Raw genomic sequence first — 23765 nt, 5'->3', positions numbered from 1 at the left:
AGTTTACTGACTGATCCGGCACATACTATCTGCTGAGCTCAGGTTGATGCTTTCCTGACTGAAATGTTTAGAAGCCTTTAATCTCGTTTTTGATGCAAAGAAATGCTCTACCGTACATACTGTTTATCCACTACAGTGTTTCCCTCATACCATTGGAGGATCTGTAGGACTGGAGGAGATCGGAGAGCAGGCCCTTCTGGATGGTGGCGTTCCCGCTCAGGGTCTCCTTGTCCAAGATGAGCAGGAAGCGGTGGAGCTCCATCAGGAGCTGGTCCAGCACTGGAAGCACAGAAAGACAAGAAGGTCTCAGAGGTATAGCAAAATAATAAAAAAAATTCCTTTACGCTAAATGTTGTGAGAATATTAAGAAGTATTAAAACACTGGCTTTAGACCAGAACTGTGACAGTTCCCACCAACAAGAAAAGAGAAGAAATACGAGCAAAATATAAAGCCTGTGAAGTTTCCAGGCAGAAATATACAGAATATTATACTTTAATTTATTGCTGAGAGTTAAACTCAATGATTTGTCTTTTAACACTGCAAGTTTGTTAGCTATTTCATTCTCACTGCTGGGACTTTGCGCCTCAAGCTGCGTGCCAACATTTAACATGGGAGAGACTCTTCAGAGGTTTTTCAGCTGGCAACAAGTCGATAACCGTTCAGACTTTATTTCATTACTCTCTCATCCAGTTGCTTGTTGTCAGTTACTGTCTGTTTTTGAGGTTGTTTTGGGAGTTGCACGGGGTTTAGTGAAAGGTCAAGTCCAGAGGAGAGGAGGAGCCAGGGCCCCTGAGTCGGCGGGGCCTCTGTGTCTGGGTGCAGCCCACACACATCCTTCAGGGGTCAGCGCTGAGCTCACGGCCCTCTCCACCGTGTGGGGAGCTCTTTGTGCTTCTCCTTCACTGTCTCTCGGCCATTTCATGAATAGACCCCCTTGCTACAGTGGGGCCTCAGTGTGCGAGCACTTCACCAACACACCAGACAGAAGGGGGGATACAGATGAAGAGACTTTATTAAAGGGAAAAGGTGGGGCTAATATCAGAGGTGATGTCATACTGTTATAGATACTGGAATGTGTGAAATCACACACACAATGTACACCATTAGCTTTTGATGTTTTATAATCAGCTCTTAGCACTGCTTCCACTTGTTAAAAATAGACACAAATTTAACCCCAAACGACAGTACATGAGTGTGTGTGTGTGTGTGGGTGTGTGTGTGTGTGTGATGTGGATAATGGGTGTGTTTGGCATTGAATGAGGCTAGATGGTCACATATGACATATATCTACTCTTAAACACATATACTGTACACATGCACACATATCTACACACACAGACGTTTGTTTAACAAGAAATAAATGTATACAAACGTGTCAGAATTACAATCCAAACACACGGTAAATTGCATTGACATCTATAGAATCTTTTGTTTTACATCCCACAAAAGGGGTCGTGGCCTTGGCAACGGCACGATGGTCTATAGTGGGATTCGTAATATCGCATCCAGGACAAGTTTCCATACATTCGATGTGCTTTCGTGAACGGGGCAAAAAAGAAAATGTTTCTTTGCGTGGGAAGTAACGTTGGGTTAGGTTACTACTGCAGGAATCTAGTTAGCTGGACATTCTAACGTTTGTTTAATCCTGTCTGTGAGTACCATACATAGCTCTGTAGCTACAGTCATTGTTGGACATTGATAGTGAGCCAGGACAGAAGTCTTTGCACCCGTGACAACTAAAACTAAAACTGAAATTAAACATTCTTTTTAGAAAAACTACCATTTATAAAAGTCAAACACATCAGACTCTACTCATCTCACAACTATTCTAATGACAGTAAACTGCTCTTCTCAGTTTGAACTCTTTTAAAACTGTCAGCGCGTCTGCTTTAGTGGCTCCTTCCGGCTCAAAGTGATCACTAACTGGGCCTTGCGGGGGAGTACGTTCATGCCCTCTCGCCTCATTCCTACACCCCCACACATCAAAGGCCCTCTCTGCAAAGGAGGGAGGGGGGAAATTTCCGCAAAATAAGGTGTCAGACCCCGGTAAGCTTTGCCTTTCGGTGATGACGAGAGGCTTTTCCCAAAGCTACAGCAAGCTGGGTTGCTTTTTAATGACTCCTGCTCAAGCTGAGTCAACGTCTGCCGAGAGGCCCCCGTGGTAGGACGACCCGCACCACGGAAAAAAACATCACCGGTTTGAACATATATAGACACACACATAGGGGATGTAAAGTAATTAAATATAATGATTAAAACGTTTCATTACATTTCCACTGGTTGTTTAGCTGCTCAGTAACGAATCTAAACATTTTTCCAGCTTCTCCTCATTGTGTGTTTGCAGAGATTGACTCTGATGGCCTTTTGGATTGGGGGACCCTGGGAAACGGAGTCAGCTGACAGGACAGGGAGGTCTGCAGCAGGCAGGCAAGGCAGTCTCTGCGGACTACGGGTTGGCCGGACGCCCACTGCACATCCAGTGAGTGACCGCAGCCTCCGCAGCACAAACAATTCACTTGTGTAGAACGGCCAAAAGGAATCTGAGAGGGCCATCGGCCAGCCGGAGAGCTATACGATGTTTTCAACTAAAGAAATCTATTTATGTGATGTAAACACATTAAAAAAGGGCAGGTATGATTAATACAAAGAGAGCACTTAACAGCATAACGTTTGTGTCAGTTATCAGTCGATTTGTCACGCATGAGGGAGATTTCTCTTCCTCGTGCCTGAGGTTGAACTTCCTGGTTTGCTTCATTAACTAGATAAGCTTTTGTTTGATTTCTCTCACGCTTACGATATCCACTCATATTGTGCTTGATAAAGTGCTCTGATAAGTTGGCAGATCAGTATGTATAATGTCTGATTAGGATAAGACAGAAGTAGGAAACAGAAAAGGCTGAAATCCAGACTACTCCTATTGGACTTTTGCTTTTATTTTTTTATGTAAAACAATGACACATGTGGCTGAGATTTGAGTGGAATCCACCGTGATATTACAACAATATATAGTCAAAAAGATCAGATCAGAGATTATACAATACTTCCTGCAACATTGGTTGTAAGCTACTGAGGTCTTTTGTCTGCGTTCGTCTCCATCTGTTTACCTTGTTTGACCCTGGTTGTGTTCAACAGACAAAAAAGGCTGATTCTTTCAAATTTTGGTGAAAATCTTTTTATTAGACCCTTCAAAAGCAGTCAACAGAATCTAAAAATATCGTTTCATGCATGCTTTTCATCTGTGCATCTGGACTACAAATGCTCATTTTTGATCTTTTAACAGTCTTCAAGCACAGCTGCTATCCTCCTGTCCGTCCTGTGAGGAGGAACTGAAAAACCAAAACTAACCGAATCAAGCCCTGAAATTGGTCAGCTAAGGAATGAAATAAGACAGAAATAGAACCGCATTGAGAAAGTCCACGTCAAAATCATTTCTGAATGAATAAGGGCTTTTCATTCAAAGAAAGAGAAGGAGTCCAACGTGGGTCTGTATACCGCCCTTCTCCTCGTTAAATTTGAACAAATCTTCTGCCCGAACAAGAGGGTCTTGTCAGGATCCTGGCAGCGTGTCTTGGTCTGAGAGGCCTGAGGTCCTGCATCAACACTGGCCGACCACATCTTAGCGGAGACGAGCGCGGGCATTTGATTTTATTAAATTAACGAGGTAAGCATGGCCACTCATTTCAATCAGACTGCTTCTGAGTTGCTGATATACTTCTTTTACTTGGTCTCGAAAACATGCTGAGCAAATATAATCTCACAAGAATCTAATTAGCGTTTTCTCAAAGTGTCCCACAACAGTAAACAAGTACCGACAGTGATTGAACAATAATGTTGAGTGGTTTGAATGGCACTTCATCAAAAAAAGGACTCAGGAATTTCTCTTGTGCTCACATCACAGTGAGAATTTTACATCATTAGCATGTTCACAAAAGTTGTCATTCTCCAAGTCCTCTAAATAGCAAAAAACAAACTTTACTTTTTTCTCATTTTCTAAAATCAAACTGCCTCAATTTTCATGTTTCCTCTAATCTTTACATCATCTTCCTCCATCCGTCCTACTTTCAAAAACAACTCCTTGCATATCAATTCATGCTCCAGGAAATATCCACTGATGCAATATTTGTGCTGCTTTCAAGCATGTTTATGCCTTTGATCAATGTTGAAAAAGTCTCTCTTAGAGGTTTTTTTCTTATGCAACGAATGACTGAGTTATGTTATATGAGGGCACACTAGTTAAAAAACCTATTATTAATCAGAAAACAATGCTGACTTTGCACTGGCAACTAACAAACCACCAACCATCTTTTTCTTTCTTGAGCAAGCATTTTCTAAACTCATAAAAGTTGTTTACAACACAGCTATCAGCCATTACTCATGATTGAGATTAAGGTGATTTCATCTGGTTGGCACTCCAGTTGAGCAGCTGCCCCAGTATCCTCTATAGAGGAGACAGCAGTGCTTTGATTGTAATGTTGATTTGCAAACATGCTCAGCAATATTATTTATATATTTCGGTCGGGTTGTTCACCCAAACTAAAACACGGTTGTTTTGACCCAGTGTCAGACACAACAAGCTCAAGTTTTACTATAAAACTTCAACAAACGATTTACATACTGTAAGACATTCAAAACTGCTACTGATACTACTACTGATACTACTACTGATAATACTACTGATAATACTACTGATACTACTACTAATACTACTACTGATAAAACCACTGATACTACTACTACTACTGATAATACTACTGATACTACTACTGATAATACTACTAATACTACTAACACTACAGATAATAATACTAATACTACTACTGATAATACTACTGATACTACTACTGATAATACTACTAATACTACTAACACTACAGATAATAATACTAATACTACTACTGATAATACTACAGATAATAATACTAATACTACTACTGATAATACTACTGATACTACTTATAATACTACTGATACTACTGATAAAACTACTAATACTACTACTGATAATATAACTGATACTACTAACACTACTACTGATACTACTGATAATACTACTACTACTACTGATACTCCTAATACTACTACTTATAATACTACTGATACTACTGATAATACTACTAATAATACTACTGATAATACTACTGATACTACTAATACTACTACTGATAATACTACTGATACTACTAACACTACTACTGATACTACTGATAATACTACTGATACTACTGATACTACTACTGATACTACTGATACTACTACTGATACTACTGATAATACTACTGATACTACTGATACTACTACTGATACTACTGATACTACTAATACTACTAATACTTTCTACTCATGAGTACTGGGTGAAGCGTTGGTGCTACATTCACCCAAATTGGATCAATTTTGTGTGTGCTGAGTTGGTAAACTGTAGTTGTCTGTTGCCTATTTGTAAGTAGATTTAATTAAAAGTTGAATTAAACAATTCCTCATTTAAATTCCTGCTCTGAAAAATACATAAAGGAGACAATTGTTTATGAATAAGAAAAGACACTTACATAATTCCATTTTAAAAGAAAGCAATGGCTAGTAGATGTAGTAGACCAAAGTTACATTAAATGATACCGAGCCGATCTATAGCGTCATCTTGCGTGACTAGGGAAGTGGTGGAAAGAAGAATTGGAACTAGTGACACAACAGTAAAAAGTTTGTTTTCGAGCAGGTTTCTGCTTCTGGAAAGAAACAGACAGAAGCCGAGCGGATTTGTTTCTTATCATTTGACTCTTACACACCAAACTTCCAGGGGGAAAAACAGCAGAATGACATTGACCTTTGGGTCAGTTTCATTGCAACACACAGCTGGGAGAAGGAGCCACGTATGATTGGTTTGTTCCAGCCTGGCCTGACTCTGGTTGAGTGTGGCAGATAATTAGCCGATGGCGAGGGCTGAATCCAGGATAAAACACTGATGTGATTGGTGTTTGATGATCGCTATTGGCAGGAACTGGTCTGTCTCCCTGCAACATGCTGGGTTCAGCTGTGGGGCAGGGACATACGTGGTGGACATGGCTGAATTAATCCAAGCTGTGTTTTGGTGTTATTGCCGTAGAAACCTGAATATTTAAAAAAAAAAAAGCGGGTGTCAACTTAATGACCTCAGAGAAGGGGCCGTCTGTGTCTGATAGCAGCACTGAAGGAACTTTGGAAAGAAAGAAGTGACACAAGAGGAGTGAAAAGTGAAAGAATATATTGAAGCAAGATGGTAAATCAAACATTAAGGGTAAAAATCCCTTTCTCACAGCATTAAGTCAACAGAGTTTTAACATAAATGTGGTTCTGATTTGTTTGTGAGTGCATATAAAGAAACCTCACCTATAATGAGAGTAGCATGTACGGTTCAACTTTAAGACTTTGCCCCCATAAAAAGCAAGGATCAGTAAAATGTTGATCTTCCGAGCAATCTCAATCTCTCCGTAAAGAAATCTTAAGTGTGCTATTGTATTTTGGGGATCATGGGGAGATAGAAATGATATCCCCTGAATCTAAGTGAGAAAGCATATAATATAGATTGATGGATGATAGATGATTTGTCTGGTCTTGTGTTTTCAGTCATACATTACATGCTCACTGAATATTATAGCAAGCAGGAAAAGTGTCAAATATTACCATGCAACAAATTCTGGTTGCAAGACGACACATTCATGGCAAACAAAGTGTCGTTTCAGATTCCTTGCCACACGCAACACTGAGATAAAAATCAGCTCGTCAGTCCCTCAACTTAGGAGTAGTAAGTCTATGTCGGTTGAATTTGCTGATGTGTTTTTTTCGCTGTTTTATGGTAGATAAAACATTGTAAAGTGCCCTTCCAGAGAGAGAAAAGAAGATGCAATGCACTAATGGGTGCCTTTAAATGGAGAAAACGTGATGCAGCGCCCTCTAGGGTGCCTTTAAAATGGATAAAACATGATAATGTGGCCTCTAAGGTGCCCTTCCAGTGGGGAAAACATAATATGGGGCCCTCTAGGGTGCCCTTCAAGTGGAGAAAACGTGATAAAGTGCCCTCTAGGGTGCCCTTCCAGTAGAGAAAACGTAATAAAGTGCCCTCTAGGGTGCCCTTCCAGTGGAGAAAAGGAGATGTAGTGCACTAATGGGTGTCTTTAAATAGAGAAAACGTGATGCAGCGCCCTATAGGGTGCCCTTAAAATGGATAAAGCATGATAAAGTGCCCTCTAGAGTGCCCTTACAGTGGAGGAAACGCAAGGAAGTGCCCTCTTGAATGCCCCTATCGTTGATAAAACATGATGACGGGTGCCCTTAAAACAGAGAAAACCTGATGCAGTGCCATATAGGTTCCCCTAAATGCTAGAAAACTGTGCCTGTGCCGCACCACAAGCAGCTGGTGCCCGTTTTATTTTCTTTGCCCTTACCCCTCAGACCGCCTGAGTCCGCCACTGCTCTTAGGTTTAGTTAGCCACTTATCGCATCCAGCAACACAACAGACTCTGCAGAGTGACTGACTGACAACCTGAGAGAAATTGCAGCAGCACTCCGAGTCCAAGGACTCATTCATTCATAGACAACGGGGAGGCAAAACAGACTCAAAAGTTGCAATTGATGAATCAATAATGGTTCATTTTCCTCCATTATACAAAGCATGAAAACAACTTTAGGATGGTTAAAATGTTAAAGCGGTGCAAAACTAAAATCTGTGTCAGTCTGAGGTCAGAAAGGAGGTCATGTACTACTCACAGGAAGTGTTTTTACACCGTGGGAAAAAATGTGACGTAGGAGGAGCTTGTCCAGTGGTTTGGTCATGTCCAACGTGTCTGCACTGGTTTTAACGCTGCAGCAGCAACTCGTAGTACTATTCAACACGTCTTCGACCAGAGAAGAGGAAGTCAGTGGAATCAGTTGCTGTGTGTTTAGGGAAATGGAAACTGGCGGTCTTGTCATGAACTACTGTAGTACAGCCTGTCACCATGTTTTTATATATATAAATTTCTTTTGGGGTTTGTTATTTCTTTTTCTTTTTTGGATTAAATATTAACCAGGTTTTATCAATGTGATTAGAATCTCCAATGTCGTATGAGGAAAACGATAAAAGGAAATAGGGAAGGCGTAAAACACTGCAAGTAAGAACGACTAATAAGAGTCCGTGGGCAGCAAATGTTAAATCAGTAGCTCACTGAGCTCAGCCTCTTAGGATGAAGATTGAAGTGTTAACTTTTATAAAGTTACAAATACTCCAGCGGTAAAGGAGTCACTTATAAAGCGTAGTTCCACTTTTCTTTTTCAAGTTTCTCCTCTTTCATCTTCCCTCTGCCCCAACTATTGAATCTCGCCTTTATTCATCTCACGCTTTATCTTTCCTTCAACACCCTTTTCTTTCTTCCAGTCCTTCTTTAGATCTGTGCTGCCTCAGTGATATCGAGGCTTACAGCTCGGCCCTGGGAGAAATCAGGCAGTTTTTATAGCTGATACATGCTAATGGGCTCTAAAAATCCAAGTAAATCTTTTGGGTTTTTTTTTTTAAAGGAAGGGGCTCTGGTGTACCTGAGCAACTTCATCTTGATTAGGATGCAGCGCATGTTACTGTATAGTCCCGGCTGACGACGGCTTCAACATCCTGGCTTAGTTGATGACATGAAGTTTGTGTGTGTGAGAGAGAGAGAGTAAGTGTGTATAGAGCAAAGTCATGAGGGAAGTGAGAAAAAGAGCAGAATGAAGCCATTTATACTGGTATTAATATTTTAAATTTGAACAAACTACATTTCTTTAACATTATTTAACAAGTTCTTAGAGACTTATGAGGAACGTCTGTTGCTGGCTCAGCTGAATAACAAATGGTAACAACATTAGCAGTTATTATTATTAAGACAAATTCAACAAGCAAGACAGTTTGTATTACAGTTTCAATGTACTGGAATGTTAATAATGCTGAAAAAAACAACTTCCTAATGATAGCTGAGGGACGAATGCTAATAACGATTCTTAAATGATGTTAAATGGTGACATAAATAGGACGTGAAAGTTTAAAATACCATCACTTAAAGCTGCTCTATTATATTCATATTAACAATGTGTTAAATGAACGTGGTGACGAACCCACAGAGAAATATCACCAGACTCTGCAGTTTCCCTCTGCTCTAAGGCTGGAGACACACCAAGCCGACATCAAAGCACTAGCAGTGACGAAGGCCACCAGTTACGTTGCGTCACGTCGCCTTTGTCTTGGCCAAAAAGTTGCATTTGAACACACCACAACGACTGCCACGGAAGTGGCGTTTGCCGGCAATTTTCACACCACTCTCACTCACCACTTAACCAGGTTTTATCAATGTGATTAGAATCTCCAATGTCGTATGAGGAAAACGATAAAAGGGAATGGCTTAAAGGCTTAAAACACTGCAAATAAGAAAGACTAGAAAAAGTCTGTGGGCAGCAAATGTTAAAACGATGATATTGTGACTCCAGACTAGTGGTTCCAAAAACTCACGACTCTATAAGTCTTTCTCTCTCCCGTTGGTTTTCCTCACAATCACACACAGAGATGAAAACTCTGTCAGCCCTGGGCCATGGTGCCAAAGAGGCTCAGTGTGGTTCCACCTCCTCCTCTAAATGCACCACCCCGCCTACAACCTTCCTCTCTCCTTACGTTCCCTCGCTCCACAGGACCCCAACAACAGTCAAAGGCAGCATCCTTTTAGCCATTCTGAGGTGTGTGTGGTGTATATAAGCATGTACATCCCATGCAGATTTAAGGAAAAGTGAAGCTTTACAAGGCTCCACAGTCTTTGGCTTGATGAAGAAAGAAGGCGACAGACTAGAAGCAGCTGCTGACAAATAAAAACTAACTAGCAACGCCGCCTCAGAGTCACCCACATAAAAGCTCCTCTGCTCAGTTATTATCCCACAGATAAGTGGCCAGGAGGGCTGCAGGGAGAGCAACAACTAGTGAGTGTGCATGTGCGTGTGATTACGAGAGAGTAAGCTACTGTTTCCCTTCAAAAGAGTATACCTGGTGAGAAAAAAAACACAATACAGGTCTGATCCAGAGCTCCTGTATCCAATAAACGAAGCCACGTTTGATGTGTTATAAATGAACAGGAGTGAGACCCAGAGGGCGAAAAGGGCCAAGGAAGACCATCTCTTCTTTTCATCATTTTTATAGCTCAGTCCAGCTTCCTGAATTACCCGCACTGCACTCGCTCCCCGTTGGCAAGTACAGCCCGTGACACATGCACACACAAGTGAGCCGGGAGACCCCATGCCGGCCCTGATGGCCTACATCTGTGCCAGTTTCTGCTGAGCTTATGGGAGGTTAAACACACTAAAACCAGCTGACTCTGTCACATTGTCATACTACGCTGAAAAGCACCTCTGAAACTCAAATTTTCCAACTGATATCACTCAAACTGCACAATTTATTTTGACTGACATGATCCCTGCAGTTCAGACTGTAGGCTATTAAAACACCAGCTCTGAAAGCACTGCCAGCACTGGGATACACATGTTAATAAAAGTGAAAATAACTTGTCAGCAACAAGTGGTTTTTGACACTACATCAAATGTACATTGTACAGTGCACACAAACATTTTATGGTTAAAAACCATAAAAGTGCTGCTGCTGATGGCTGAAAACTGCATTCAAACTATATTTTGTTCATGCTAGAGAGGCTGTCTGAATCTGTTCCAAACCTTCTTGCCACAGCAAATCAATAGCCCTACAGACAAATGACTACAGGACACTACACAACATATTACAGGAAACCATTTCTCAAAGTCATGCAGTCAATTTTTGTGCAGTCGCTTCTGTGTCAAGCGTACATTCACTTCAAACATGTCCATCAATACATCAGTCTGTCTGACTCCATTTGTCTTACATTTTACTTTGGCGGCGATCGCAGAATGAGATTATTGTTGGAGAGGACGACTGACGCTGGAGGCCATCCTCGCAGTAGACCCCATCACTGCTTTTCTGGCAGTTGCAAAGATGGTGCGGCACACATCACAGTGAATTCAACATAGACGTGCTTCACCCAGAAACTGGTGGGATCCATAATAACACGGAAAGCAAAACAAGCAAAGGGCGTGAGGTGGAAGGCACTGATTGACAAGGAACGGAAGATAATAAATAGTGAAGAGGATCTTACAAAAAAAAACATTTCCATTCCCTCTATGGGAATATTTGGGGAAATTTCACTTTCAATTATTTCTATATATATGTTATTTAGGTAATGTTTCTTTTATAGGCTCTCGTTCTGAAAATGGTAAAAGTGGCAAAGGAGCCAATAATTGCATAAAAGAAGCACCCCATTCGACTGTTATCAGGCCATTAAATGTACGTTATCGGTTGCTATAAGCACCATAGATATGGGTCATTAGGGGCCTACTACGCCTACTACGTTGTAAAAGTTAACTACAACTTCTTTAGGTTTAGGCAACAAAAACGCTTAGTTAGGTTTAGGGAAAAACATCATGCTTCAGCTTAAAATAACTACATTTCAACACACACACACACACGTTGATTTCACACGGGATGCGAACCCCTGTCTCTTGGGTGAAAACCCTGTGTTTTGTGTCCCATCCATCTCCACCCAACCTCCACACTATGTGGAGTTTCCTACTGTGTATACTACAGCACCTGACTTCCACTTCTGCTCCTGTCATAATTACTACAGTCGCTAGAGGTCGCTGTCACGTTCTTTTATACATTCTTTCGGTGATCCACCATGTAAATAGATGATAAAACCTAATATTGGGTCCAGTAGGCCCCTTTTGACTCACATCTATGCTGCTTATAGCCACCAATAACGCCTATTCAATGGCCTGATAACAGTCTAATCGGATAGAATGCTCCAATCATCTCTTTGCTGAGGTGCTGAAGTACGTCCTCTACTGTAACAACGATTCTCAAACATGTCCCATCATGACAGCCCAAAGGTCTCTCGCAGCTCCAGGTGGTTTCACTAATTTGATCCTCATCTCTGACAGAAAGTGTGTGAATCAAGCGACATGAGCCGCCGAAAGTTGTTCATCTGGAATGAAACCTGCATGAGTCAGGTTTGAGAAAAAAACGGAGCATTATCCAAGATACTACACAATGCCTCGCCTTGTCATTGGCCTCCCTGGATTTTCCCAGGTTTCCCTTTACTGCACCTCCTCCTCCACCGGCTGCCTGTGGCTGTTAGTATCTAATTCAGTGTCCTGGTGCTGCTGCGTACAGCTGCCAGAAGAAGAAGAGTACACTAGTCCTTATTTCAACCCCACACACCAGCTCATTCTCTGTAACTACCAGGTGTGGGATCATCGCCCTGCATCGCTGCACCTGCCCTCAGATCTACCTGTCTCTTATGAATTACATCCTCAATATTACATGCCCTACAAAATGGCTTATAATGGGAGCTCCTGTCTGTGATTTAGAAAGTACAACTATTCTCTAAGCTTTCAAAGCCTAATCAGTGGATCAGCAACAAATTAAAGCTGCAGTGCTCGCCTTTAAAACACACTTTAGGTATACTTTAACATGCTGTATAGGCAGTCTATTCCAATTTAGTTTAGCAATCAGCAAAGTGTTAGAAATACAGTCAAGTGAACATTGTAGCTCCTCTAGTGGACAATCAGTGCAATCTCATACATAACATCATGACATTAACATGCATCACTCCCCTGCGTTTTGTCAGAATGTCCATCACAGTTCCCAGATGCAAAGATATTCAACTTACTATCATATAAGACAGAGAAAAAGCTGCACATCTTCACATTTGAGATGCCGGAATCAGAGAATATTTGCTTGAAAATGACTCAAAACATGCAGAATAATTTAATGTCGGTCTTCTTATCAATTCATCAACCTATTATGTGATGGAGAGATCCTGAATGAACAACTTGAAACACTGGCTATTTACTCTGGCAGAGTGTGGAGGCGTGAACAGACTGGGCTGTCTGGTCAGCTGGAGAACGGGAATGCTGCAAGCAAGAATTTCAAATTGTGGTGGTGATGCCATTCCAGTTAGACTAGTCTGTCATTGTTATCAGCCCATGTTGCCTCACCCAGACCAGTGACGGAGAGGAAGGGGGATTCACACAGTAGGTTGTCCAAAGATGACTAACCTCCCCTCTCTGTTTTCTTTAGATACTCTGACAGCAAGGCGAGGTTTCACTGACTGCCTGACCAATCCATTCTACTTTGTTTATGTCAATCAGGAAGTATTAAACGGCCTTGCTCATCCCTCATGGACAAATAACCACAGGAATCTGAAGAATGCCGTGAGAACAATGTTGCTGCTATTGGAATTCATCAGTGGCCACAGTGTAAACTGTTTTATGGAGTCCACTTGGATGGCGAGGCGGTTATAGGGATAACTGCCACACATCTTCATGTTTCTTGGTGACACAGGGTGCATTCAACTCTGAGGACTCATTGCCCAAAAGTTTGACAAGTCAGCCTGTCTATTTTGGTAGGCAGCCTACCTACAGTATAACGTAACCCCAGAGGAATTTTAATCATCAGTATTAGAGGCAGGTGACCAGGCAGGCAATGTCCGAGCCAATGGGTGAAACAATGTCCATGACAGCACTGACAACAACTAAAAATCAAATTATCATGAGATGTCATATGTCATCTGAGCATTTATTATTATATCTTGGCTTTTATTTAAAAAAATGTTAACTATTATTCCTGCTGATTGAGGAGACCAATGTTGTGCTGGGCTGTTTGTTATTGTTGTGCGCTTACAAAAAAAATAACTAAACTCAATAAACATAGGCTAGTTGAGAAAAAAATACAAATATATATATAAAATAATAAATAATAAATAAATACATACATAAATAAATATAATGTATATATAATATAAATAAAATAAGATGTAGATGCCATGAACATAGGCTACTTGAGAAGAAAAATACAAAAATAAATTAATAAATAATCAATAAATAATCAATAAATACATAAATAAATAAATAAGATGTAGATGCCTTTATATGTCCATGGTGGTATCCCAAACTTTTTTTTTTTTAAAGCCAAAACATCAGATTCATTGCCTCCTTTTTTTCTAACCGGTTCTGACAACATATACAAAACAACTCTAATGCATCCAAAAATCCATAAATGTCATATTTTTGAAACATTTCTCACCAAATACTGTTGCAAAGCAGTCATTTTCATAAAGATGCATTGTCAGCGATGCCATGGAGAGACACCAGAGAAGTCAGCAGCAGCAGCAGCTCATGTTATTGACACAAAGTGTTTTTAAAAACATAAATCCTCCTCCTCCTCTTACCTTTGTGCTTCTCCATTCCCTCGCTGTTTTCACCTTCTTGTCCCTCGCTTTTCCTCCTCTCATAAAACCAAACAATCCCCCAAAAAAGTTTGCTGACAAAGACGCTCCCGTTTCCAACAACACACACTGACTGACTGGCTGGCTGAGTGGCTCACTGGCTTTTTAGACACTCTGAGATTTTGACGGAACAACAGCGCTCTCCTCGTCTTCCTCATCTAGTGTTGACGCGCCTCCTCCTCTCGTATGCAGCATCCACACTGCAAAAATACAGGGAGACCTTCAGGTGTCATTCAGAAGCTCCCATCATAACAAAGTGAGGAAGAGTTTCACTTTTACGCAGAGAGAGGATTTGGTCGCATCATGCGTATTTCTACTTTTATTCTCTTCTAATGAGGTTCAGATTCGGTTTGTTTTCTGCTACAAATCCTGTTTTAAAGGTCCCATATTGGAAAATATATTTTATATTATAAAGCAGGTTTAAGTGCTATATAAATAATGTGAAAGTATCAAAACACTCAATCCACGGAGAAATACACACAGCCCCGTATTCAGAAGCGTTTGAAACAAGCCATCAGGATTTCTGTCCATTTGTGATGTCACAAATATACAATATTTCGATTTCACAGTTTTAAACATAAACATTCTAAATGTGTCCCAGTTTATTTCCTGGTTGCAGTGTATGTGAATGACATCAGCTGACAGGAAGTAAACATGGACCCAAGCTGTTTTCCGTAGCAACGCAATTCCGTTGTCATTCCATTGAAATGTGCTAAAACGGAGCGTTTCAGACAGAGGGTGAATACAGGCATATTCAGACGGACATTATGAGAAAAATAATGTGTTTTTTAAACATTAAAGCATGTAAACATGTTCTAGTAGAAACATAAAAATACAATTATGAACTTGAAAATGAGCATAATATGTTCCCTTTAAAACAAACACATAAGATCACTGACTGATCAGACTAAAGAATTGTGTGATTCTTGTCATAATAAGCATGACTTGGTGTCGATATCGCAGAATTCTTAGAAACACTGGATGACATCTACTGTACTTTTACGCAACCGAAACCAAACATGCCCAAACATCCCTCACACCTCCGTGGGAGAACCGTGGTGGAAGTCTGAGAGGAATGTCATGCAGAGTACTGCAACATGCTCCAGAAGATGATTATTAAAACAGATGACGTGTATGCGAGTGTTTTGTAGCAATAAAGCCTCAACCTGGGTGAAGGTTTTTTGGATTGTGACAGCCAAGGGCGCATGCGCAATCAGGCTCAATTATGTGGTTGGAGTTGCGAAAGAGCAAAAATTACAGTAGCTCGGTCACACGTTTTTTTTTTTTTTTATTATAGCAGCAGTCACGCCCACATTACAACACAGCTAGGTGGTAGTCCTGTGATGTCATCTGATGCTTGTTAATGATACACTCTTTATAGGCTAACTGCAAACATAGAAGAGGGGATGGGTGGGTGGGGATCTTCTTCATGTGACTGTTGAAACTTTGTTGGTTTTGGCTGTAGCATGATACTCACAGGTGACATTATGACTTTGAGACAAATGTCTGTTGGATTCAAAGTGTCCATGTGTAAAAACGTGTTTGATAGATCATACCATGTCTGGGTGTCGGCGATTTTTTACATTAAAGTAACAATTTCTAGTCATGAAAGAGGATTCAGCTTTTCTTATATATCATGGTCAGGGAGGTTCAGGGTCACAGGATGCGGTGGCTCCTGACTCTGTGGTCAGAAGGCACCCCGAAGAAGTTGCCAGCCATCAGGGTCAGACGAGGTCAAGATCCGATCCATAGACGCAGCAGTAGAGGCTGAGAACAGGACATGCTGTACAGTATTGTACCAATGCTTGTCACTGAAAAGTTGGAAGAAATGGGAATAAATGGAGGTTCTCCCCAGATCGTAATGCAAAAGCTGCCTTTATAGCCTCGCAAGTTTGATGATGAATTATCATAAAGGTCAGGTCAGGTCAGGTTACTTTATTTGTACACGTAGGTACATTTGGTTTGCAGTAAAAAGATAAGGTATCCATCGTGACACACATTTTACAGACAAAGACAATAGACAAACATGATAAAAAAATACTGATCACTAAAACCACTAAAATACAATGAATAAATATAATGAATAAATAAGCAAGCGTTGACTCTATAGCATCTGTACAGTGTTGCTACAACTCGTTCATCTGAGTGATGGCTGCTGGAACAAAGCTGTTTTTATAACGCTTTGTTCTACACCTTGAGACCATAAACTTCCATCCAGAAGGAAGAAGCTGAAATTCATCGAAGGTGATGTCAGAGGTGATGTCTCCTTTCCCTTCTCTCTGTGCCAAGATTCAAAGTTGTCTGAAAAGACATTTGAACACATGCCATTTAAGGCAATTTAGTTGTTCAAAGAGTGTCTTATAGATTTTTCCCAGCTCTGATATCAACCAGTAACTCTTTTGTCACAACCCAGTTTCTCTTAAGATACAAGCATAGCCACTGGGGATCTCTCTGTTGCTGTTTCTTTCACACAGCAACACTTATTGATACAAACTTATTTATGAGCATTGATGGCAATATATTTGTGAGCCTCTGTGTGTAAACTATGAGCTACAACATTAGCAATATCCTCAGGTCATTTTCTCATGTGAAAATACAACATTAAGCTTCAAACTCAGTGTGATTTGTGTGTTGGCTTGTAGCTTACTAAACTCAGTCCCTGAGAAAAGTGCTTATGAGTGAAAAGCTGTTAGTATAAGACCAGGTTTTTATCCATCTCTGCGGACTGTGTGTTCCAATAATAACATTTTAAAATGTCTACTTTAAAACCTGCCAAAACATTGTAATGTAATAAAACACTTTATATACTTGACATACCATGTAACCTTCATTACCTTTGTGCTTTAACGGTAGGCCTAATAATAATACTAAGTGCTTCAAAACAACTCAGAATCAGAGATAAAAGATGTAAGACAAACAAAAATCCTTCATCTGCATTCGTATGCGACCCTGTGGCTTTATGAGGACCAACATTTCACCAGTTTATTAAAAGCTTTAATAATCATAATATACTTAAAGCTAATTTTAGACTTAATTGGTAGCCATTGAAGCCGATAATGTGAGCTTGCTCTGGGTTCTTTGCGAAGGTCTCTACAGGTGCATTTTGGATAAAGTCCTTATACATTTATTGGGTTTTGGTAGACTGACATAGCATGACGTTTGAGCTTACAGAATCTAAATCAATGCACTTGTCAGTTAGGATTAATTTACAGTCAAAATAGTGTAGGATAAGCTGGTAGGAGCAATAATAGGCCGCCATCCAGCAGGGATGTAAGAGTTTTCAGCTAAATGTAAAACTCCACCGGGTCTGTTTTAGAATGGTAAGCTGCCTCAATATGTTGTGTCATTCCGGAGAAATGTCTGGCTTTTTGTGTCTTCATTTATCGTAACAAAAGCTGAAACGATATTTATTCAATACAGTGGGGCAATTGAGGGTGTTTTGGTTCTGTGTGCGTGCGTCGAACTAGAGAATGAACTTCCTGGCTCAATATTTTGTTTTTGTTGTTATGCACAAACACAAAAGAAAATTTGCACTTGAGCAAATCTTTTCACCTTCTTCTAGGGCAACTACAATGTTAACGCTAATGAAGCTGTGTCTATTAGTCTGAATCTCTGTCTGTGCAGACTTCACGGGTTAGTTAAGAGTCAGCGGGTGATGTCACAGTTTCTCTCTACGCTTTATCGTATGGCCTTGAGCGAGCGGGCGAAAGTGTGAATGTGAGTCAGGCATGATGGCTCAGCATGAATCAAATACAAGGGTGGTCTGTCCACAGCAAAAGAGCTGTCTTCTTTAATCCAGCGGGGGAATTCCTGTTGTGCAGCAGACCTTTGGAAGCCCATGGCTGTACGGGTGGTTTCAGGTCCTCAACATTCAGATTCAGATGATTTTGGATCATCATGCTTGTCCGTGTTTGTGTGAGGTATTTGTGTGTAGGTGTGGGACCAGGCTGCTAAAAGTTTCTGAGTGGGTCTGACACAGTTGAACTTTACAAGATTGCATTTTTTAGTCAAAGGTGCAACTGTGGAGTGGAGCACAAAGAGCATTCCTCAGCTGTGAATCAGAGGACAAAGGTCACTGACTCAACTCCAAATTAGCGCTGGACCCTCTTTGATTCGGGGGCTTTTCCCATGTTTGCACACATACATATACACAGACACATAATGCACCACCAGCCCCCTGAAAAGAGACCCCCCATTTATTTAGGTATTTCCTATCTAATCTAGTCTAAACCTCTTACTGTTACGTCTGGGAATTTCCAGAGAAAATCGAATCCACCGACTCTGCCGTAGCTCCCCTGTTGTTTTAAGAACATTTAGACCAAGAATGCAGAGGGCACCGGCTTCAGAAACACTACACCTTGTGAAGATGGTGCTCGATTCCCCCGCGCCACAGAGGAGCGTGCACCTGACTAAACGCCAAGAGGCTCTCCCGTGGCTCAAGTAGAAGAGTGTTAAGTCATAGCGTGATAATATTGTTTTTAGTTCATGTGTGCTCAGGTTCACGGTAACCTCTGTGGAAAATAAACAGCGGTTGTTCGGATTTCAAAGTGTGTGCGGATGACTCATGCGAGGGCTGAGAAAATGTCGAGGTGGTACTTTTCGTGACGGCTTAAATCTCGCCTGGTTTTGTTCGGGGAACACTCCTGTCTTAAATAAGACCTAGCAGATGATTCCCTAAATGTACCATGCCCAAAATACACTTCTTACTTCATTTCTTTGTCACTAATACTGTGTTAAAGTTATTTTGTCTTAAACATTATAGAGTCTTCATCAAACAGGATGCATGCTGCACAATTCCAATGACTTTTGTCTCTAATAGGGAATGGGAATCGTAGAGTATTCTGAGGCGCCGCCGTCATTTTTGGAGGGTAGTGTACAGAGCTACGTTAGACTATCATTATCTGCCACCGGTCTATTCATCTGCCATCTGTCAATTGTTCATCATCAGAAATGTATAACGTACGCGCAAAAGACAAATACCCATATAAAGAGAAGCTGACAGAAGCAAAGGGGCGAAGAGGGGTATTTGTATTACAAAATTGAAGTTAGGTAATGATATTGATCCTCACAAAAACGACAGCGGTCACTGATTAGTTTTGGCGTTAGTGCCTACACCTGTCATCAGTTCATAATATGTAAACCTTTGGAGAACGGGTAGGTATATGACCTTCAGATCTACAAGCCAACTACACAATCATCCGGACATAGATATGTTATGTTAACTGAATTCTAAGAAAATGTTGGCTAATGATGCATAATTAATCTTGCAAAATAAAAACCCATAACGTTTGCTTACCTTTGTGTCTCACTGTATACAATACTACATTTCATCTTTTGAATCTTATTCACTGTGCAGTGTTTTGTGTTAGATCAACAGCTTTTTTGAGACATGCAGTAAACAGCTAGCAGATGGCACTCTTACCCTTTATACCCTCCAAAAATGGCCGGCTTGCTGTCAATGACATCACATTCCCTACATGTAAAATCACAACAAGTTTTCAGGTGATTTTAGGTTTCTGATTATATCCCGACAAAGACTTCCTGCTGCGAAACGGAAAAAGGTCTGTATATCCCAGTCGAATCACCCTGTGTGACATGACAACATGTGACCCCGTGTGTCACAATGCCCCAGCAGTTGTTCCATGAGTTGTTATTATTGCATCTGCTTTGCAGCTCCAGGGTTTATTAACAGGAGCTGAGCTATTACGGGTTTCATTCAGGGAATAATGTATGTAAATTCAATTTTAGTTGTCCCTTTTAATCAACCAATTCTTTTAAAAGTTGTATTTCTTTCCTCCCCTCCTCTTTTCCTGACATTTCATCCTATGGCGTCTGTGTTGGTTCAAAACATAACTGTGCTGCCATTTTGGTCCCTCTCAAGAGACTTGCCAAAGTTGGCCTGCCATAAGGTTCAATTTGGCCCGATGTCAGTTTTTTTTTTTTTTAATTAAAAGACCCGCAGGATTGCCGGCAATCCCAACCAACTTTACTGTCTTTCGAAGGAGGCTAAAAAGCGCTCCAAATTTATCATAATGTCATACTATCTTGTCTGAGGAGGTTAAATAACGCTTCAAACTTGCGCTAAATTTTGGTGAGGAAAAACCAGCATGGCCATTTTCACAGGGGTCCCTTGACCTCTGACCTCAAAATATGTGAATGAAAATGGGTTCTATGGCTACCAACAAGTCTCCCATTTACAGACATGTCCACTTTATGATAATCAAATGTAATTTTGGTCAACAACATGCAGTTTTTTGAATGCAGCATAAATGTGTTTATTTCACCTATTCAAAAAATGGTGTATTTGAATATTTCTGCATACTGGGGTCCCTAAAAAGTCTTGGAATTACATAAATTGGGCATGACTGTAAATGAGCCCAATTTTATTCAGCAGGTGGATTTTCATGGGTTAACTATGTAAAAGCTAAAAGAATATTCAATTGGGGGAACCTGGGATTCTAGTACCATTTTGTATCTTAAAAATACGATACAATAGGTGTTTGTATTCGGTCCGTGGTCCACCATTACGTTCCAGTTTTGGCCCTCCCTGGGAAAGATCTTCCCTTTTATTATGAATATCGCTATTAGATGGATATTCATGACAAGATTTGGTGTCATGGTGGAATATTAATTTGGCATAATGTTTGCCTAAATATGATAAAACAATGGCTAGAGAGTCATAGGCCTTTTGCTGGGAACACATGTTGACACGTCACAGAGAAGCGCAGATGTGAATAATAAAAATCAATGATGGCTGAATTCCATTGTTCCAGTTTCAGGGTCCTGGTATTGTGCATGCTGGCTCACTGTCACAAGGCGACACTTCAATATATTATGTTATTGATAAGATCTGTGCTATGAATATGAAACCTCAACCGTCTACTCCTGCTCTTTTCCTCCAGCCCTAAACCGTAAAAGCTGTAGTTTCTGTAACCCACTGTCTTACATTTGTGGATCCATGCCTGCATGTCGTTGTGCAACATCGCCACCTGCAGGTATAGACATAGAAATGTGGACAGCTCAAGATAAATCTTTTCAACCAACCAAAAAAATGATAAAAGAGAATATTAATCTTGCATACTTGAAAGTTAATGATTACTTTTCTGTTATATTGTGCAAAACTATTGTCTATATGGAAGTGCAAAAGAAGTATTAAGCATTTTTCATGTTCAACCAACACTAGGCCGGGCTCTATCTGCCATTGAATCAGCATCTGTGTGATAGACACATCTGTTAGCCCTGCTGCTTCATAAAACTGCACACTCCACCAAAGCCCAGATCTGTCAGACTCCTCAGCTTGGCAGCTGCACCACCCTGACAGGCCTCATCTCGCACAAAGATAAGTGCCCTCTCAGAGCGACATACTGCATTTGATGTTAGAGTACAGTGACAATAGAGCCTCCTCAAACACATGAGTGGTAAGAGACTTTATTAAAAAGTGCCTGTCCCTCCTTGACCTTGTCACTGAAGTGTTCCCCTCAACCATTAGTGTCAGTTATTGAAATTTCCTGAGATGTGCCGGGACCTGAAGTGGGAGGAGAACATAATTTTCACAGACAAATTGACATGTAAATCACATGCATTTCTAATGCGGACGCACAAGTTCAGCCTCTCTGCTTTGGTTAAGTTCAGCAGGGCAATTGTAGCTGTGAAAATTACCTCTTCGGATCTCAACCACATGTTGTCCTGCAAGGAGCATCATTGACTATTTTGTGACATTATAATAATAATAATAATAATAATAATAATAATAATAATAATAATAATAATTGTTGACATCTTTTACCGTCCTCACTGTCACCTCCCTGGTTACAGTGTTCATATATGTGTCATTAAGAGCCAAGAATTAAAAAAGTATGACTATAAGATAGATACAGATTTTTATTTTAACTAACAATCATCATTAACTTATTTCAGTAAATAGCATAACTCAACTGCACAGAGAGGACATTCAGTGTCTTAAACAGTAGAGCCCATATTCAACAGAAATATAGTGTGATCTAATATTTACATATACATAGCCTACAGTATTTGCAAGGTATTGTTTAATGTGTTGAATATTTGCAATATACCACCCACTGCTACTTTTCAAAATAATGTTACAAATAATACCCTAAATTTCCATGTATTTGCCATTTGTATGCCAACATAAGAATATAAGTAATCCGTAGTCATTATATTTTATAATGTGCTTTTGAAAAATATTTGACACTTGACAATAAAATGACATGTTTTGCAAAGCATGTATGTCCTCTCATTAATATAGTGTAGTGAAGGAAGATTAAAAAATAGCAGCAGCATATACAGTATTGACAATAAACAGACTATTAAAAAATATATGTTGCACAGTGAGAATGAAATGAAATTCCACCTGAAAATATTGCACAGTATGAGTTACACCTTGAATTTCCATATATGAGTATCTTATTGAAAAGTGCTCTCTGCTTGTTGGATATTTAACATCTCAAGGTCAAAAAGTATTTTTCACTGTGGTATTGCTACTTATACTTTAAGTAAAAGATCTGAGTACTTCTTCCACCACTGTTAAGAATAGAGGCTACAACACTTGAGTTTTGCATCAGTTTTGTTATTTGCGCAGGCTGAAATCAAACAAATGATATAGCCTAACATTAACAATGGAAATGAACCTGCAAAGAGAGGAAAAAAGCTGGAAAGGTATTATTTATTAGCTAACTTGTACCTAAATAAGATTTCATTTTTTCATTTCATTTCAAAATGTATTTCGAACATGTAGAGTACAAAAAAATAAAGAAAATAAAAAATAAAGAAAAAGAATGATCATACTAACAAGTGGACAGTCAGAAACAAGTAGTATTTACATACAATGAATAGTATAAGAAAAATAAATTGTCAACACTTGATGCCTTGATTTACATATTCAAAAAAGGAGTGAGAACAAGTATAAACTTACATAATCCCACCCCTTCTCCATAAATCAATTATTAATTATTAACCAGCTTCCTTATTGAGCCATACATATACTCTAATTAAATTGTCCTAAATTTGTCTAACTATAATTATTATTATTTATAATTATTCTAACTATAATTATTTGATAATTATCCTTATCAAAATATAAATTTGTTATCAATTCCATGATATATATGACATAAGAAACAAAACCATTACACAAAGACATTCTCTGTATGTAAACAACTGGGAAAAAGCATTTCCATATATGAGTATCTTATTGAAAAGTGCTCTCTACTTGTGGGATATTTTAACATTTCAAGGTCAAAGCAACAAGGACAAAATGTTTGACCTGACAAACTTAAAAAACAACATCCATCTTTTAAATGCCGCATAGAATAGTGTAGCGTTTTCTGTGACACTGTACCTTTAAATATAACCCTGTTTCCACTGGGCATGCGCAGCTTGTGTTTAGTTTTCTCCAACCTGATGAACGGTCTAGTGTC

General features: G+C 39.9%; 1 protein-coding gene across 2 annotated transcripts in view; it reads right to left on the bottom strand.

The window, feature by feature from the left end:
* Window positions 1–14673, bottom strand: part of afap1l2 (actin filament associated protein 1-like 2) — a 42616-nt gene extending 27943 nt beyond the window's left edge. Inside the window, exons 1-2 of one of the 2 annotated variants that reach the window (XM_037755070.1) lie at window positions 14272–14673; window positions 151–279 (exon numbers count right to left, since the gene is read on the bottom strand). In XM_037755070.1, the coding sequence (XP_037610998.1) occupies window positions 151–279; window positions 14272–14287 (145 nt within the window). In that variant the 5' untranslated portion in view covers window positions 14288–14673. The remainder of the gene's footprint in view (window positions 1–150; window positions 280–14271) is intronic. The other variant, XM_037755071.1, reaches the window with a different exon arrangement.
* Between the last annotated feature and the right edge of the window lie 9092 nt (window positions 14674–23765).

The sequence above is a fragment of the Sebastes umbrosus genome, chromosome 20, assembly GCF_015220745.1.
Source record: "Sebastes umbrosus isolate fSebUmb1 chromosome 20, fSebUmb1.pri, whole genome shotgun sequence".
NCBI classification, from domain to species: domain Eukaryota; kingdom Metazoa; phylum Chordata; class Actinopteri; order Perciformes; family Sebastidae; genus Sebastes; species Sebastes umbrosus.
This window is presented reverse-complemented; position numbering and strand designations above follow the sequence as displayed.